Here is a 20,885-nt window from a genome sequence, read left to right as displayed (position 1 = left end):
GCTGTACAAAATGGTTCGAAGTAGTCTGCAAATGTTTGCTGGAATATTGCTAAAAGCGGCGTAAAACCATACTCACTTACTCCAAGTAAAACTCATTTTACCCCAATAAATTACCCATTATGAATGATAACTTGTGAGTAAGTACAACGGAGTCAAATAAATATCTGGAGCTCGCATGGTTACGTGTTTAAGTAACTTAATATTTAATACAGTTCCTTTTATGTACAGATCTCACCGATTTATGACATGTGGATGTTTACTGGAGATAGGCTGTTAGGAAAATAACAAACACCATGTTTTCATTTGAGGATTAATAGCCTCTCGATTGAGTGCAGTCGGGAATATTCGAGGACGCCTGAACGCAGTCCGGAAAGGGCCGAACATAGTCGAGTGACGTCACATATACAGTGTCACAGATCTAAACATTTGAGAGAAGTGCTTTCATACAGGATTTATTCGTTGAACCAGAACAGTCGTACCTGGAAGTACCATATTACATAACCCGCGGAATACCGTTAACGATGACATCCAAAGACAAGAAAAGGTAGGAGATCACATGTATCGTGGCCAGACATGAAATCGTCGGTGGGGCTGTATATCGGCTGATGCACAGACGGTGTAGTTGTTTTCACACACTGTATATTGTTCCACTACTTGGGTTTTCATTGAAGCTGTACCGTTATGCAAATCGGACTAGTTGGACGGTCGTCTTTGACTGGTTTATTCCAGGCTAGATCTACCAGCTGTCATGGGACATTATTGTTGTGGATGAGCAGATTTTGATAAGAAAAAAAAAACTGACGTTAGACTTTGACCTTCGATAAGTGAGAAAATACTTATGTTAAAACAATACACTATTATGTGACCGATACTTAGTTGATTGTTTTGTCAACTAATTTCCTTTTAATGAGTTGTTGTTTTAAGGAAAGAGTTAGCTTAACATGGGACTATTTGTGATCGGACACCATTTTGACCGATTTGATTACGTAGTGAGTTTACTGGGTCGACATGTGGTCTTAGAGTCAAACTGAAACTGTGTCATATAAAACGTTATTTGTCTTAATTTGGGTACATTTAATCAACAGTGCTATACATCATAGCTGTGAAAACACCGCAACGGCAACATAACTGTTGTTTATTGTAAGGAGTATTACATTTTATCAGTAATATGAACATTATTAAACAATGTAGACCATTGTGGGAGCGCTTGATTGAGTCTAGCAGATCCCCTGCAGTTGGGGGTTGCAAATACATGGAGAAAGTTTATTTTTTTACATTCACAAGAAAAGAAGTTGTGTTAAAACTTTAAACTTTTTGTTGTTTGACCAGGGAGTAATGTCAGAGGCCCATATTCAGCCCTGAGCCTGCAGCAAGAGTCAGTATAATTTACAAAACTGGATTTTCCCAGTATTCATGATGTTGTGGTACTGACCTAATTGCTTTCTAAGGGCGACTTGCAGTTCACTGGTAACAGTATTAAAGGGAATAAGGGTCTTTAATTTAATGTTTGGAGTGAGTGAGTGAGTGAGTGAGTGAGTGAGTTAGTATAGTTTTATGCCGCATTTAGCAGTATTCCAACAATATCACGGCAAGGGATATCAGAAATGAGCTTCACACATTGTACTCCAACCTAAGTCTTTGGCATGACAATTTAATGTTTGTATTTTTACTACTATATACTATACTTGAATGCACTGTTTAAACAGAATATCAAGTAGCTCACCTTTTATGAAAGTAAGGACTTTAGAATCCTAATTTTAGACAAAATAATGATTTTTACCAAGTGGCGGGGACAATTATTTTTTCGAATACCTGTTAAGACCCTTATAAAGTCAACTCTCTGGACATGAACTATTTAGTGTCCTTATTTGTTTTGAATATATATACAGCTTACCTAAGTTAATACATCGTGGGCATTATGGGTAAAAACATATGTCTGCCCCAAAACACATGCTTGCCCTGCCCGTGTCAGGGTGATTCAGATGGTCTCCTTGTCAAGATGTGTGTGTGTGCGTGTGTGTGCGTGCGTGCGTGTGTGCATATGTGTGGTGATTGCACATCATTGTATTCCACTGTGTGGATTGATGCTCACCGTTTCAATCACTGGATTGTCTGGTCCAGACCTGATTATTTACAGACCCACATGATAACGCTGGCATATTGATGAGTGACTGTTTGATAACCAGCTGAATGAGACAAAACCTAATGATATCAAAAGTAGAAATTCTTCTTGAATGCATATATTGATATATTAGTAATAATTTGAACAAAAATATAAAATATCTTTTGATAAAAAGAATCATCAAAAAAAACAACTGTTACCTTTAAGACTCTGAGAGATAGACACAAGTGGTGCTTGTAGTATGTAGGTTGTATATGATTATCTACAGTAGCGACATGGTGGTTCATGTGACCTTATGTATACCCGTGAAGATCCGGGTTAGAATTGGTCCTCAGTAACCCATGCTAACGGATCGTGTGGTCATGCTCGCTGACACATGTCATCATATCCCAATTGTGTAGATTGATGCTCATGCTGTTGATCACTAGATTGTCTCGATTATTTACAGACTGCCGCCACATAGCTGGAATATTGCTGAGTTTGGCGTAAAACAACAAACCAACGTTATGGAGCGCTTTAATGAACAGAATGTTGTATATTTATACAGTGGGGAACATAGGACATACATATAGCAAATGGAGACAATATTTATGCAATTTGATTGAAATATTATATCTAACATCTACAAGCAGGATAACAAGGGATTACTAACGGACATTTTGTGACCTTTCTGTCAGTGGTTAAAATGGTGCATCGTCAACAACACTGGGTAAATTATCGTTTGTAAATGACCTATTTCCTACCTTCTCAGATGAAGGCTGTAGTGCCTACCATGCTATTTAACACTTGGTAGCAGGCTGTGATCGTATGTCTGGGTAATGACTGACTGACTGAGTTTGGTTTTATGCCGCTTTTAGCAATATTCAAGCAACATCACGGCGGGGGACACCAGAAATGGGCTTCACACATTGTACCCATGTGGGGATTCGAACCCGGGTCTTCGGCGTGACAAGCCAACGTTTTAACCATTAGGCTACCCCACCGCCCCTGTCTGGGTAATGTATAGCATATCCTTAATAGCATATTTGTACTGTTGTGAGGGCTGTAAGGTGTCCCAGTGGTTAAAGCGTTTGCTCGTCACACCGAAGAGCCAGGCTCTATTCCCCACATGGGTACAATGTTTGAAACCCATTCTGGTGTCCCCGCCATGACATTGCTGGAATGGTGCTAAAAGCACTCACTCACAATACTACAATCCCTATGTGTGTTACAACACGACTCCTTAATAGCATGTTTGTACTGCTGTGATAAATTGTCTGATGATTTCGATGAATGGTTCTGTAAATTTTGTTGTCTGTTTGTTGTTTTATGTATATACAAGTAAGACATCCATAAACTGCTGCCTTCCTATAGTGTATGAAAGACACTCGAATCAAGAATCAATCTGTATATATTCATTTTATGAGAAGTGGCAGAGAGAGGGTTGGGGTGGGGTCTGGGAGGGGCAGGTATTGTATGTGCAAGGGAATACATGGGGACTGTTTACAGAGGTAACCTATTACACACTATTTCCTTGTACTGTGTTGTATATGATATAAGGAAATAATATTTGAAATGTTTAAAATTTCATTGGAACATGATACTTGAATGATGTCCTTTGATAAATGCTAGAGTGATGTAAACTGAACCTGATACATCACCTTCTACTCCCAATAAATCAACTGTCAGTGTAAAGCTAGGAATCTTCTCACTGACACTAGTGAGCTGGAATCATTGAATATATAAACAGTGTGGATTGCTGATGAATAATTCAACAGATTTATCTCATTCAATATGTATTTGTCAGTGGATCAAGTGGTGGGAAGTTCACAATTAGATACAATTGTAATATAAAATCAGTAGCAAATTTCATTCCTAACAGGTGCTTGTTTATTAGGGCTGTGTATTGGCAAATAAACTGTATTGCAATATATTGTGATTCAGGTACCCGTTTTGCAATATATTGGGAACTTAAGTGTTTGACACTGAGTGACACTAATTGTGCATGTCAATCCTGTTTACAACATTATAAGTCCATAAATATACATGTTATGGTTCTGTCAACAGCGATCTCAAAATAGGTTGCATAGTCATGGATTAATTTTTCCTTTTATACAATTTATAGTATTACAGTATGCCATTTTGTCATTGAATAACGCAGGAAAACATTTGTTGTGAATGGAAGTTTGCGTAGATTATAATTTAAGTCATAAAGATAATCACAAAAACTTGATATCTGTTCTTTACCCAATATACCGGTTCTCAGCAAAATATTGCAATGCGTATCATTTGAAAAACGTATTCCAATATACCGGTATACTGGTAATACCATGCATTGCAATTGGTTATAGTCATGGATTGATAGAGATGTATACTTTCATATGATATGATATGATTTTTCAGTGTTTCCTAAATAATAACAATAGAAAAATGATTTTGGAGAAGAGATTACCATATGTAGAGATAGTTTAGTCAGCTAATAGTTCACAACAGATTGCTTTCATTTGTTTTGTTTGATGAATATCTGTTTGATCTGTAGTATAAGAATATGAGGGCTCATTTTTAGTTGCATGACTTTTCAACTCAGGCATTAATGCTCCTGTACATACATTGTATTTAATTTAGGACACTTGTCAGACCTCCGAGTTAATTGTAATAAATCCATTTTTAATGTGCCATATTCCATTCATCAAGTATATTCCAATAACACTGTGTTATTGTTAGTTTTATTACAGCAGTCAGTGGATTTGGGCTCAGTTTTCATTATCAGCTCCCTGGGGATCATACAACATAAGATGTCCATGAGGGCTATAAGGTTAACAGCCATATTACCATCTCATCCTACTTGTTACCCATTCACTGCTAACTAAACAGATGCATATTTTGAACAAAGTCTCTCCCTATTGAGGCAGGACAAGTAAACAGTGCTTCATTATGGGTCAGCACTGAAATCCTAGAAATTCTCAAGAGTCAAGCTGCCAAACACAGTCACCCTTTCAACTACTTTCCGTGACCGGTGTTGTTTAACTTCACCTGGTTAGTGAACTGTCACTGTACACAAGACCACATGTAACACTGACTGAGTTTGGTTTTACGCCGCTTTTAGCAATATTCCAGCAACATCATGGCGGGGGACACCAGAAATGGGCTTCACACATTGTGCCCATGTGGGGATTCGAATCCGGGTCTTCGGCGTGACAAGCCAACGCTTTAACCATTAGGCTACCCCACTGCCCCCCACATGTAACAATCTTTCCTCTCATGGGGAATTATGGGATATGCTGAAGACACTTTCTGATCAACTTTATCATGGCTAAGGGACTGTTCATAATTTATGGCTAGGGGGGGTGATGATGATTTTAAGGGGGTCATCCATTTTGTTCTGGGAGGTAGCGGTGGTCATCAATTTTGTACACATGTTTCTAGGGGGATCAGCAATTTTGTACATAATAATATTTAAAAATTATGCTTAAAAAATATTGGAAGGGGAAGGGGGGTGTCATTGATTTTGTACATGACATGCAGGGGGTCACTTACTTTGTACATAAATTTTAGGGGAATTCACATTGTACATGCTTCTCCATAAGAATCATCATCACCCCCCTGGCCATAAATTATGAACGATCCCTAAACATTTTGAATGATTTAATATTCGATATCACATTGTACTATATATATTTTAATGATTTAATATTTGATATCACATTGTACTTTACATTTTTTAATGATTTGATATTTGATATAAAAATTATAGGATGATAATAGTGATATATTTCTCAAAAGAACATTGCATGTTTTACATGTCTTTAGTTAACTAGTCATAGCTGTGAGATTCGTTATCATCATGTGAAAACAATCGGATCTTCTTTCGATTACTATTTGTTAGGGCTGTAATGATGCATCGAACTATCGATGGATTGCAATATTTGAGTCTCCAATAGCAATTAATCCATGGTAGAAATAAAAAACTATCGATAGTATGTGTGACTATCGATAGTTCAGTTATTGACTTCCGTTGATAAATGCGCAGCACAAAATACAGTATGTGCAGCACAAAATACAGTATGCACAGCACAAAATACAGCATGCTTGGGTACAGACTTGCAGCTTCATTGAGTTCATGTTTTAACTGTTTACTTGATCTGGATTTAAATTTTTAGTCAGTTATTAATAGAGACAGAAACTACTTCAACATGTTTTTATTTCATATAAACTGTGCATTCATTTTGGAAATGACTTCAAATGAGACAATTCAAAGATAAAAACAACCTTTTGCAATAGTATTGAAATAGTTGGTCATAATAGACTATCGCTATCACAATAGTATGTTGCAAAAGACTATTGCTATCACGATATTTGTTTCCCCCTCAATAGTCAGCCCTACTATTTGTTTCATCAGGTGTGTTACATAACCCAATAGCTATGCATTATGTCATAAACGTATAGTTATTAATTATTCAGTATAAATCCAGATCTCCTGCATCATCAGACTGATGTCTGAGGTCATTCAATTCATATTTTAAAGATGTGTCTGTCTGTGAACTGACCCTCTCATTCTTAGCTTCCAATGACTGATAGTCTCTTTCTATGTATTTGTTCAGTGCTTCTTGTCTGGCCTCAGTAACTGTTTTTAACCTAATGTCTGATAATGTATCATGTTGACGTTTTCCAGCATTAGTGTAATGCTTTTATCAGTTACACAAACCCCTGTTGGCTCATGCATAAAGACCCACAATCTGACACATCATATATTAAGCTGACACAAAATCTAAATAAGATCTCAATCACTCTTTTAAAACTGAATTAAATGCTGCATGGGTAATCAGATTATATCAGCTGATGTCATTTGTGCAGTTTGCATGTCAGAACATGAATTACCAAAGCTATACATCAAGTTGGCACATCGAAAGACTGAACAGTAATCTATACAAGTTGAATATGCACTCGAGTCCTACAAATACTGTCTGGATGCATATAGTTGTATAGTTTATAGAGTTATTGTGTATGTTTCAAGTATATGCATCTTGGTACAAATTTCAACAAATAAAACACAATTTTTACATTGCTAGGCATGTGGGTGCTAATTGTCATGTTGTGTCTCTTCCTGACAAGTTATGTTATGGATTATGACTCTAACTTTGCTTCTCTTCCTGAATGTTTACAATCTGGATAATGATTCTCTTTTTGCATCTGTTCTTGAAGACAATCACTGTCGGTTATCATTCTCATTCTAAGAAGATTAAACATTGTTGGTTATAATTGTTATTGATAATCTGTCCCTGAGGCAAAATGTTCATGTTAAAATTGTTATTGATCATTGATGGTTATCATTGTTTTTGATGATCTGTTCCTGAAGGAAAATGTTGATGGTTATAATTGTTATTGATCTGTTTCTGAAGGGAAATGTTGATGGTTATAATTTTTTTGATGATCTGTTCCTGAAGGGAAATGTTGATGTTATAATTGTTATTGATGATCTGTTCCTGAAGGAAAATATTGATATTATAATTGTTATTGATGATATGTTTCTGAAGGAAAATGTTTATGTTATAATTGTTGTTGATGATCTGTTCCTGAAGGAAAATGTTGATGTTATAATTGTTATTGATCATCTCTTCTTGAAGGAAAATGTTGATGTTATAATTGATAGAAGATCCAGGTCAGAATTTGTCTTCCACAATCAATGCTTGTTCAAAGAAATGACTGACAGCACTGGGTGGTATGCTGATTTGGTTTATCCAGGTCATTGTTTCCCAATTTTGTAGATCAACGCTCCTGATGTCACTCACTGGATCGTGTGGTCCAAACTTGATTATTTACATAGCTCTATAGCTGGAATATTACTGAACAAACACAAACCAAACCACAATACTTCTTTCAGAGATAAAGTTGTGTTAATGTATTGTGACTGTCTCACAATTCCTCCAGATTTATTGATGTATTTATGTTGCACACTGAATCACCTGCATCGTATACATGAGGAGTGAATATACAGAATGTAAAGCTGATTGGCTAATGATATAAACAATGTTGTGAGACAATGGTATCTGTGTATATTGTATCGTATTGTACTGACATGTTTTATAGCATGTTTCATCACTGTATTAAGTCATGCTTAGGGCCCACATGGGTACTATGTGTGAAGCCCATTTCTGGTGTCCCCTGCCGTGATCTTGCCGGAATATTGCTAAAAGTGGCGTAAAACCAAACTCAGTCAGTCATGCTTAGGGCATGTTTACCTTACATCAAAAAAAGGAAGTCATTTTGGTTCAAACTTACCCCTTTTCAACTGATGTTATTGTACAATATTGTAAATTCATTCCAGTAAATCATGAAAAGCCTCTTTGCCCTTTAAATGCATTAAATCATAATTCAATTTAAAGCAAAAAATGATGTTTTTCAGGAATGACAAATGTCTACGTGATTTAGATCAGCAACTCCGAGGTATGAATAGAGAGAATTGTCAACAACATGATGTGTCCTAAAAAAACAAGAATATTCATCATGTTCATCCAATGACTAATTTTGCCCATGAATGTTGGTTTGAAATATATAATCATCAGATCTATAAGTTTCTTGGAGTTCTTCCCTTTTCAGACCAATTGTCTTACGTTACTAATAAATATTTATTAATTTCAATTAGTGAAAACAGTAACTATTTCACAAAAGTTATGTTAGGGGTTAGTACAAAATTCTATTGTAGTAGTTTTGCATGTTATGAGAGCTAAACTGAGACAGTTGTGAAGCACTTTATAAAACTCTGCAAGCATATTCAGGTCACATCTTGAATGTTCTGATTGCAAACTACAGCATCCTTGATGTCAGTTTTACTTGCCTGCAGATGAACATAACCTGCATGTTGCACTTCTAGTGCCACATAGTTTGAGCAAGAAAAACTGGAAAACAATCAGAAAATATTGGTCTGGCTTTGTGGAAAGGGTTTGTTTTTGTTTTGTAATTTGTATTGGGGTAAAGGCACACGGACCCATTACAGTTCACACCTGTACTCTGATTTTCACCATGACTCATTCTTACTAGCTTGGTGCACACAAGAGCATGGCTGGCTGACTGTGCAGAGTTGCCTCCCTTGGCTGTGCCAGGATCTCTGTGAATCCAGAATCGGCCATGTATGCATGATCAGAACATTTTAATGTGCATCTAAAGATAATTAGAGCCATACCACATGATCAGAGATGCCCATCCATATGATTTTATCGTATTCGTTACAAAAAACAACAACACAAAATATGCTACTACGATAGCAATAAATATATACAAATTAGATTATCACATAGCATACGTACCAGACACAATAAATTTCAACCACTTTTTATTCAGTATCAAGCTATATGTGGATACTTATTACTGATTTAGGTGAGTACAATGTTAATTACAAATTCTTAGAAAATCTATATATATTTTATTAGATATGAAAATTCTTTGAAATGTTAATACCAATTTTGGCCAAAAATTACTAATTTTTGCATCAGTTTTTGTTCAAAATACTAATTGGGCTAAATTAGGGTTGGTATCTCTGCGTGATTAATCGACACCCACTTCTAACATGGTTGCCATCATTGACAGTAAATATTGATTACTTCTGGTAAATACTGTGAAAAGAGACAGCATTTAAATAATAATAATGATACTAATTTTAATAAGCAATAACACTTGCCATAGTTAAATTGTCATTATTTAAACATGGAAGTGAAGTACTGCAAGATCCAGATAATCGAGGCAAAAGGGTATTTGATAAAGTGAGAGTACTAGGAGTTAGTGTAGCAATTGCCTTCATCCCTTGGTGAGTGAGTGAGTGAGTGAGTGAGTGAGTGAGTTGAGTTGTACGCCGCACTCAGCAATATTCCAGCTATATGGCGGCGGTCTGTAAATAATCGAGTCTGGACCAGACAATCCAGTGATCAACAGCATGAGCATCGATCTGCGCAATTGGGAACCGATGACATGTGTCAACCAAGTCAGCGAGCCTGACCACCCGATCCCGTTAGTCGCCTTTTACGACAAGCAAAGTCGCCTTTTATGACAAGAATGGGTTGCTGAAGACCTATTCTACCCCGGATCTTCACGGGTCCCATCCCTTGGTGAATAGAAGGGTGTCAGGGTAGTCTAGTGATGAAAGTGTTCACTCATGATGCCAAAAACCCTGGTTCAAGTCTGCTCTTGGTTACAGTGTGTGAATTTTTTCCTGCCAGAATATTTCTGGAATACTGCAAAAAGTGGAGAAAATTATGTTAATATCATGAAGTACGGCGGGATGATTGTATAGTGATAGGATGGGGATAGAAAACTAATTATTTAATCATTAATTTATATTGGATTTTGCAAGTTTTCTATTAAATAAACAGAACAATTTTGATATGTAATGTTTTTCATTCAAATCCCCTGTGTAGCAGAAGAGATCAAGGTCAAAGATAAGTGAAACTATCTCTGTTTTAGGTGCATACTTTTTCAAGTGAAGAATTACAAGTATTCAGAAAGGTTGTGAAAGGTTCTGTCGGTGAAATGACATTGTGTGTAACATGATATCTGTCTGTACTGGTGGTGTCGGTGACCACAACATGACACCATTCATTGTCATGCGGACTAGGTCATGTTATTGTACTACCGTGTAATACGGTTTCATAACAACACATGACAGCCATTATAATGACAATATCAGTGTTAGATACTTCTCTTATCAATCATTGTGTAACAACTGTTTTTCTGTACTGTCTGTCCATCACCTGTTTGTCGCTGGTGGAGACACCGTCTGTAACTATTGTCTCCTCTGGAACAGCATGAGAGAAATGGATCCACCATGGCATACCAGTTATAAATTATGTCCAGGTTTGTTCAAATGGTGTTGATCCTTTAAAAGCTTGAATGTGTACCTCTTTATGGCATGGATTTATGCAGTTGATAGCCAATATTCAGGACCAGGCCCCTGGCAAATTTGGTAAAAAATACAAATATGCTTTAATTATTTTACAATTAGGTCATTTGAATTTAGTTTTGTTTATAAAAGTTGCAGGTCTTGTGAAGATGGCTTGTATTTCACTGAAAACAGGAATAAGAACAATAAAAAGAGATACCAAAAACAATAGTCTTCAAAATTAAAAAATGGGTGAAAACACAAATTTGAATAAATTTAAGAATTAAATGATGATATTGATTCCTTGTCTCTCCAAGAAAAGATTTTGTAAACGTTACATTTGATGGTGTTTCACATAGTTCACATGTTTGATTCACAATCTGTTTATTTAAACAGTGAATATGGACACCAGATATCAGAATTATTATTCACAAGTTTTGCATAACCTGGTGAGTTTTGCATAACCTGGTGAGATAATTGTAACTTGTAGTAACTAGAATGATCGGTGTCCTTCCTGGTGGTATTGTTGTGAAATATGTACCAAGAAACTTCTATTGTTGTGGGGCCTCAGTGTTTCCCAGACAGGTCTACTTCCTTGTGGGATTAACTGGGCTTGTACACAACCAATGAATGGGTCTGTAACTCTGTACACAGCCAATGAATGGATCTGTAACTGTACACAATCAATGAACTTTGTACACTAACAGTGAACATGTTTGTTCAGTAGTAGTGAATAATTTTGTGTTTTACTAGTGAATAGGCTTGTACACAACCAGTGAATTTACTTGAGCAGTGAATAGTATAGGCTTGTACCACCAACCAGTGAATAGGCTTGTACCCTTTGTGTACCAGTGTAATAGGCTTGTACCCTACCATTGTGTACCAGTGTGAATAGGCTTGTACCCTACCATTGTGTACCATGTACCAGTGTATAGGCTTGTACCCTACCATTGTGTACCAGTGTATAGGCTTGTACCCTACCATTGAATGTACCTGAGCAGTGAATAGGCTTGTACCCTACCATTGTGTACCAGTGTATAGGCTTGTACCCTACCATTGTGTACCAGTGTATAGGCTTGTACCCTACCATTGTGTACCAGTGTATAGGCTTGTACCCTACCATTGTGTACCAGTGTATAGGCTTGTACCCTACCCCACCATTGTGTACCAGTGTATAGGCTTGTACCCTACCATTGTGTACCAGTGTAGGCTTTGTACCCTACCATTGTGTACCAGTGTATAGGCTTGTACCCTACCATTGTGTACCAGTGAATAGGCTTGTACCCAACCATTGTGTACCAGTGTATAGGCTTGTACCCTACCATTGTGTACCAGTGAATAGGCTTGTACCCTACCATTGTGTACCAGTGTATAGGCTTGTACCCAACCATTGTGTACCAGTGTATAGGCTTGTACCCTACCATTGTGTACCAGGGAATAGGCTTGTACCCTACCATTGTGTACCAGTGTATAGGCTTGTACCCAACCATTGTGTACCAGTGTATAGGCTTGTACTGTACCATTGTGTACCAGGGAATAGGCATGTACTCTACCTGTTAGACTAATATCTAGTCTCGGAAATGAACATATTTTACAGAAAAACGTTTCCTAAATTATAATCATAAAATAAAATATAATGAAACGGTGCCCAGGGACTTGCATAGGTCTTTCTTTTTCAATGCCATCAAACAGTTATGCTACAAAAGTATTTTTTGTAAAGGCCACCATTTTGAATGTTTATCCCATATAAAGAATCTTGTTAAACAAACTTAAAACAAAAAAACAAGGGAAGATTTTAAAATGATTGAGAGCCATGTCGCTGTGTCATTTTGGAAAATGTCAGAAGCAATTACCTTACATCTTAGTTTTCATTAAAAGAGAATGGTAGTCACAAGGGAAGATGTTTCCACTTAGCACTATGACCTTTTCACTGATGCCATATGGGACATATCAACATGTTCAAGCTGTGTCTAACTGAAAAGTAGTTTGTATTTTTTAACTATATCCAGTAAAGCAGATGATAAAAAGCTTAATCAGCTTTTCTATGGATCAGGAAATTCATTAAATATGTTGACATAAAATTGAATATTTTTTTTAGTTGAAATACAATATAGCATAGCAAACAAAAAAACCTAATCTTTTCTTCTTCTTCAAGAAATCCTCCACAAAACAAATGAAACAAATGCATGGTCTTGTTTTGACATGATATAGTCATGGTGATATATCACATCACATAAAACAGACAGATTTGTATGGTAAAAATTCAGTTATCATAAAGGCTTGCTGTGTGCGGCTTAAAACAGGAGTTACTCCCTCCCAGTGTTGATCCCTGCACTTACAGTAGAGACAGTGATAAATCCTTTGTTTCACCCGTACTGACTGTCCGCGGGTTAACAAGGATGGAGTGTCTGTGATTTACATAACTTGATGAAGGGAGAGAATTTACTGATTTATCAGCCTTACTTTTAGGAATTTCATCTTGCCATTCAAAACAAATGTGTTCTCGGATGGGACTCAACCCCCCAAAAGTACTAGAACCTGTACTTTACTGAGAAGGTGTAATCCCTACAACATGGTATCGGTGTATTTGTGACGTTACTCTATCCACTAATGCACTCTTTGCTTCTGTTACAGATCAATGAGTGGCAATGGTCTGAAATTATAAAAACATTACCAGCAACAATAGAATTATTCCATGCAATAATTTGGTTAAAGGTGTCCCTGGTTCTCTTTGGGTGTGGTGGGATAGCCTAGTGGTTAAAGTGTTCGCTCGTCACACCGAAGACCCAGGTTCGATTCCCCACATGCGTACAATGTATGGAATATTGCTAAAAGCGGCATAAACCTGAACTCACTCACTCACTCACTTTGATGGGATGGGTCCGTTGTATTCCTTGATTACACATGTCAATCATAGTCTTTGATTAAAGGTGTCTTTGCATTTTTTAGTACAGGTATCCCTTGTATTCCTTGATTACAGGTGTATTTTTTGTTTCAAGATGACTCTTGTATTCCTTGATTATAGATGTAAAATGTATTCCTTGATAACTTTGATGTCTTCTGTATACCTGGTCTTGCATTCTTTGATAAGAGATGTCCCTTATATCCTCCATTATAGGTGTCCATTGTATTCCTTGATTATAGATGTTCCTTGAGTGCAGTTGTCCTCTGATTCCTTTTATCCATTTGTCCTTGTATAACTTGATTACAGGTGTCCTTTCAGCTCTCTTGATTATAGGTGTCTTTTGTATCTTGACAATTCCTTTATTATTTTCAAGTATTCCTTTATTCTTTAGGTATTGAACATGTTGAACCCTGAGACATGCATTCTTTAATTATCGACATAAAGGAAATGTATTTCTTGATTATCAGTACCAGATGTATTTTTGCTTTTTCTTCTATTCCTTGAATATTGGTGTTCTTATCTTGAAAATCATAATTGTGAAAACTTGTGTTTTTATGAAGCATTAATTCTTAATGGGCAGGAAGCCAGAACTTCAAGTTTTCTCATATCCGAGTTGAATTTGATATTCATATCCGTCACTATGACAATGTTTCAAGAATGGTTGGAGATTGAGTGGCAGATGTTAGTTCCTGACCAGGCTTGTCAATACTTCACTGATACATTATGTACAGAACAGTTCTCTAATCAGTGTCACCTTCAACAAAACGTGTAATTTATTCTTATCTAAGTGGTTATATTCAATTACAATTTGATACTTGATTGTTGAGTTCAGTGAGTGAGTGAGTTTAGTTTTATGCCACTTTTAGCAATAATCCAGCAATATTATGGCAGGTGACACCAGAAATGGCCTTCACACCTTGCGCATAGTAATATTCCAAGTGTTATGTCCACGCGATCTAAGGGATTCAGTATTTAGAAAAAAGATATTTTGAATGTTTTGTACAGACAAAAAACGACGTCATAATCCTGTAGTGAATTCAGATATCAGTTGACATGTATTAACAATCTTGCCCCCCCCCCCCCCTAAATTTCACAAATGGAAACAATTTAATTTATGTCTCCTGTTCTGCCAAGCATTGTTGTATTGAGATTACAAGCAGAGATTGAGATTACCATGTGTAGTGTCTCGTAAACTAAGCTGGAAATAGCAATCAGCTGTGCACACCCTTCCTCCCAATCTGCTGGTGATTCAGTTAAGACGTACCCAATAAGTAACTTCAAACAGATTTGATGCAATGATCGGAAAAGCTGTACTTTGAACTACTGTTAAGGAAACGGTAATATATGAATGTTATAATTTTAGCTGAAATGTCAATAAAGATGTTTAAAATAAAGAAAAGTACATAGAACTTTGATACAGCAGATCGCTGTGTTCGGATGTGTTTTATGATAGAAATACTTGACAAGTCATTGTCGAGGTTTCCAAAGTTGGGATCATATAAACTGCAGACTGCAACAAATATGACTATAAACGTGTATGAGATGGGATGAGAAAGCCTCAATAACTCAGTGCGACTAGTGGCTGCAAGAGTTGCATGCTCCCCAGGGAGTTGAGATTGATAACACGATGTGCCGATTAGATTGACATCCAATGATTGAGGGAAAAAATACCAGCGCCTTGAGCAAGCACTAGTTGCCTGGATATGTGCGCCATATAAATATTGTATAATTAAAAAAATAAAAAATAATAATATGACATTTATGATAAATGTATCCATGCTCTGTCTACTAAAGTTTGTGTTAATGAGTCAGTAGCGACCAGTAGTAACCTGACCATGGTTCCTGTAGATAATGGTTGTTTAGTCCAGTGTTGATAACTTTGCAAAAGATTTCAGTCAATTTAATGTATGCAATATTAAATGAAATTTTGATTAAAATTGATAAAAAAAATTAAAAAATTAAAACTTGAGTCCAGATATACAATGCACACTTTTTATTACCGAACAGTATAATTACATGATTAAATTGCATTTTTCATTTGAGATTTGTTGGCATGGTATGTTCCCTTGTTTCATGCTCACTGCATTGGGATAAAAACATTAAACTTCATCCTGGAATGTATAAAAAACTGGTGTGTGCTATACTCAAGAAAGCACAGTATTAATATGACTATAAAATAAAGTAAAATAACACAACTATCAGAATATCACTACACAGCTGTGGGATGTTACATGATTAGCGTAGTATCACAACACAGAACTATGTAAGAACTCAGCTATCGGACACTACACCTCTCCATGCTTATGTATGGCTACAACATATGTTGTACTGGTACTTCAAATTGCATAATGTGTCAGAGTTAAGATAAGATAAGATAATTCTTTATTGTCCCAAGGGAAATTTGTTTTGCATCATACGTTCTCCAGTTTTTCATTCATAAAGCAGCCATACATAACATTGCAATTGGTAATCATGAAATAATCAGGATATAAATACATCAATTTAGTACACAAACATAGATATTGAATAGAAATTTGACAATTAAAGACAAGTCATTCACAGAATTTGTTGTTAATGCATCTAATACTAGCTGGAACAAATGAGTGGCGAACCCTGTTTGTTCTAAAAGTTGGCATACGCAGCCTGCGTCCAGAAGGTAATGATGAATATTCAGAAAAGAGTATGTGAGTAGGATCACTTAAAATTTTGTTTGCCTTTTTTGAAATTTGCTGCTCATAACAACTGCCGATACTTTCGATAGGAAGCCCAATAATTTTAGACACAGTGTTTACGATTTTTGAAAGTTTGTTTTTATTCTGAACAGACAGGTTCCCGAACCAACTCAAGAAATTAAAGTTAGGTAGGTATGTAGGGTGTTAGTTCTCTGAATATATATATTTAAATCTGCATACCGGTATATGCTGTGTATGAAGAGTGCCATTAACAATACACGTCGTTGTTGCCCTAACGGGTGTAAGAAGTCCTGTCCAGAAGCTGATATTCACTCCCAGTGGGCAGCAAATGTCATAGAGATTCCAAATCTGGTTCCAAATGATTACTTTATTCATACTTTATGGTTCCAGTTACTTTGTCCAGTTATTGTAATAATGTCCAGGTCAAATGTAGATGATTCTGGGTTCATCGAGAAAATGTTGAATGTAATGATAATTTAAGCAAATATTTCAAGTTTCCGTTAAAAACAGAAAAGGTTATTTTTTTCACAATTGATAAAGTTCCTGAAGTTCACACACAGATATAAGGTGTTGTTGTCACAGTTATTGTGGTTTTTGCTGAAGTTCATGCCGAGGTACAATGGTTGTTATTTACAATGTATTATATATGACCAAACAGGCGTATGGTCAGTTTGACAGTATGATTTGGTATTTCATCTTGTTTTCAGTTACAGCGTAAGACAATTCTCAAGGAAAATTAGAAAACTTATTTGAAACATTTTACACTTTTTGTATACCTTCTGTATGTCCTATGAAACATATGTTTTCTCGATATATGTGTCTTTCGTCTTATGAGTTTCAAGTCAAATGAAAACTTTCACACACTTGTGAAACATGTATCTGTCCCAGATAGGAACTGAATATCAAGGTAGTCGGAAGATCTGTTGAGGTAGTATTTTCGTTATCAATGACACTAACTGATACAGATAGGCGTTATCACAGGAATGTATCCAATCACGTTTGTATGTGGACAGATCGTACCACATAACCATGCCAGTGGACCAACTGCAATGATGAACAAGTTGGTCTCTCATAATGAAACCCGTCAATGAGTAAGTGAGTATGAATGAATTTGTTTTTAAACTCCTCCACCTGTGAAAGTCCAGGTTAGAATGAACCTTCAGTAACCCATGCTTGTTGTAAGTGGCGACTAACGGGATCGGGTGGTCAGGCTCGCTGGCTTGGTTGACATGTCATTGTATCCCAATTGCGTAGAACGATCCTCATGATGTTGATCACTGGATTGTCTGGTCCAGACTCGATTATTTACAGACCGCCGTCATATAGCTGGAATATTGCTGAGTGCGGCGTAAAACTAAACTCACTTTAAACTCCTTCTGTATTTCAGGTGTTCATATCAGTATGTCGATGTTGGGGAACACGAACTGATTCAGGTGTTAAGTATTTACAACCCCTGTGAAAGTCACAGCAGGGATAAGCAGTACTGATGAGCCTAGAAAAATGTTCACATCAATTCCGGATTCAAACTCACGATCACTTGTTTCTATTAAACCTGAGGAACACATCTAACAAATATCCCTCAGACAACTGGGCCATCTCAAAGACGTAGAGCTGTGGTTCTACAGAATTTAATTTTTTATTGTAAGATAAAACTAATTAAGGTTTTAATGGTTGTAATGGCTCAGGACATCTGGGTTATCGTGACTAGTGGATGACCTCATCTGCAATTATTTGTTACTGTGTGTTATATATTGGTTGGCTGATGTGGGTACACACCCAGTCCATGTACAGTGATATCAGTGGCATGTATATTACCGTTTGTTTTTTCAGTGGAAGGTATTGTATTTCACACTTAATCACAGTTGTACAAATTCTTGTAATTTTTCACTAGGTCTATTCAATGGATGCATCTTTCCCTCATTTAGACTACCACACACCAGGGCATGAAACTCACAAAAATTTCAGCCAGACCACAGGGCTGGTTAGATGTAAAACTTGCCAGCCCTGACCAAAACTTACCTGGCCGCAAATACTTTTGGTTTGACAAGCGACCTAGTTTATCATCCAATTGGAATTCATCATTTATTTTTACGAGTGAATCAATAATGATTTATTATCCTGAAATGTGATGAATATCTTCATGTACATGTCTAAATTTTAAATTAACCCGACTGTCGGGCAGGTGAATTTGAGAATCTTGCAGTCAGTGTTGAAAATAACCCGTCCTGGGCGGTTGAGGCAGGCAGGTATTTCGAAATGCTGCACACACACGAACGCACCAGCACATACACGTCACAAACACGAACACAGAGTAAGGTTGCTCACACACACATGCATCACACAAAACATAGTCGTTGTTACTTTGTCTGGCACTTGTCATTTAGGGAATATAACTTGGAGGGGTTGCTCGGAGTCAGTATAGCATCGATCTATGCAGTTGGGATACGATATGTGTCAGCCAAGTTAGGGCTGAAGGAAGACCAAGTTATAGTCAACTTCTTTATTGCAATGAGTGCGACATTTCGGTGTGGGTACTAACACCATTATCACCTACACTGAAACGTCGCACTCATTGCAATAAAGAAGTTGACTATCCATAGAACTTGGTTTTACTGCATCTGTACAACTTCTAAAATGCTTCTCAGGGCTGTCTGGCTCCCTGACTTGGATGACAAAGTCATGGTATCCGAATTGCGTAGATCGATGCTCAATCACTGGATTGTCTGGTCTAGACTCGATTATTTAAGCCATATAGCTGGAATAATGCGGTGTTACCAGCAACCAACCAACAAACAGTCAGTATTGGGGTGCACGCCGGAGGTTACACAGGAAGTGTGTATCCACATCATATCAGAAACCTTACATGATATTCTAGCGTGGGCTTGTTCTCAGTTTTTGAACTGTGAACCCATCTGAACCTGCCACTTGTGCTAATGTTGGATCCTCCTCTGTGGTGCTACTGAATCCCACACTCTGATGTAGTACACAAAGTGAAAGTAGCAATAGTACTTTATGGATGCCGGTTATGCCAATGAACTGGGAGCATTTACAGTTTGTAAGTGTCCAGCACTCGAGGACAAGTATGTGGTAACCTATTATTCATGGTTAATTGATGGTCAGAGCATGGACCCCCAGTTCTCTCGTGGTAAGCCTGGTAAAGTAATGTAGGTAACAGATATACACTGGGACCTATTCAGGAGTTTCAACCAAGTGCCCAGAGCATCAGGCATATTGGAAAGAAATGTAGTATTTTGTAAAAAAAAAATTGTAAGCCCTTATTTTCTTATACTCAGAGGTATATCAGCAATGCAGTGAAAAAGTAAACAGGAGCCGTGTTTATTAGCCCTGTTATCAGTGAAACCCAAGTAACTGTTGCAAAAACATTCCAGGGTATTATATGTTGTGATAACCTGAAGTTGACAGTCTTCATTTCAGTTTGAGTTTATGCTGCAGGCTGGGGGCCAAATGCCAGCCCCTGCAAATGCCTAGATAATTCCTTTTGAAGTCATTATAATCTAATTAAAACAAAATGTCACTCATCCTTCACATCCTGATTAATTAGGGATATATTCCCTTGATGTTTCAGTTGAAATCTTTCTAATTTAGATTGTCACTGTCTTCATGGCTTATAAGTTATACAGCATCTTCATAAGCTAAAGATAAAAACAGTCAAGTGTAGTGCAAAATCTTAACAACTGGAATCTTTGAATAAGTTTAACATTCTGGACTGATCATTTCATTAAACCACCAGCTAGTGTATTAGATCATCGTAGATTTCACAGACCAAGGGAATTGGTCGTTGGGCTTGAAAAAGCCTGGAAATTTCACGTTTTCCTTGAAAAGGCGATAAATTCATTTTATCATTGAAAAGGCCCTAATTGCCAGTGGTTGGCCCTAAAAAGACCCTATATTTAGCAAATCTTGCCAAGTCATGCCTTTTCAGGAAACTAATCCATAATGAAAATACCCTGCAATGACAATGTGCGTTAATTAATTGTGTTTCTCTGTTTCCATAAAATTGTTGATTGGACCTTGAAAAGCCAATAAAAAGGCCTTAAATTTGATGGTTGATGATCTGTACGAAAACCTGAATCATGACTCCCGAATTCCAACCTATGCACAGTTAGTACAGTTTCTGAGATCACGGAGAGATGCATGAATGGAAATGTGTACATATTCTGTATTTTTCTTGATGTTTCTGCAGTGATTAATTTAGGTCCTGTTGTAGTAAATCTGTTGTGTATGCTGCTTGAAAAATGTTTGAAAAACCTGGGGGTTTTTTCAGTTGGTGAAATGGATATAACATTATTTATGTAT

At 36.8% G+C, this 20,885-nt stretch overlaps 1 protein-coding gene across 2 annotated transcripts in view; it reads left to right on the top strand.

Annotated features, from left to right (window-relative positions):
• Positions 1-385: 385 nt before the first annotated feature.
• Positions 386-20,885, top strand: part of LOC124285374 (hypoxia-inducible factor 1-alpha-like) — an 87,312-nt gene continuing 66,812 nt past the window's right edge. For both annotated transcript variants that reach the window (XM_046721598.1, XM_046721596.1), the window contains exon 1: positions 386-544. In XM_046721598.1, coding sequence (XP_046577554.1) covers positions 522-544 — 23 coding nt within the window. In that variant the 5' untranslated portion in view covers positions 386-521. The remainder of the gene's footprint in view (positions 545-20,885) is intronic.

Source organism: Haliotis rubra, unplaced genomic scaffold, assembly GCF_003918875.1.
Source record: "Haliotis rubra isolate DU_JTF1 unplaced genomic scaffold, ASM391887v1 Scf36, whole genome shotgun sequence".
NCBI lineage: Eukaryota > Metazoa > Mollusca > Gastropoda > Lepetellida > Haliotidae > Haliotis > Haliotis rubra.
Note: the sequence above shows the minus strand (reverse complement) of the source record. Positions and strands in the feature narration are given on the sequence as shown.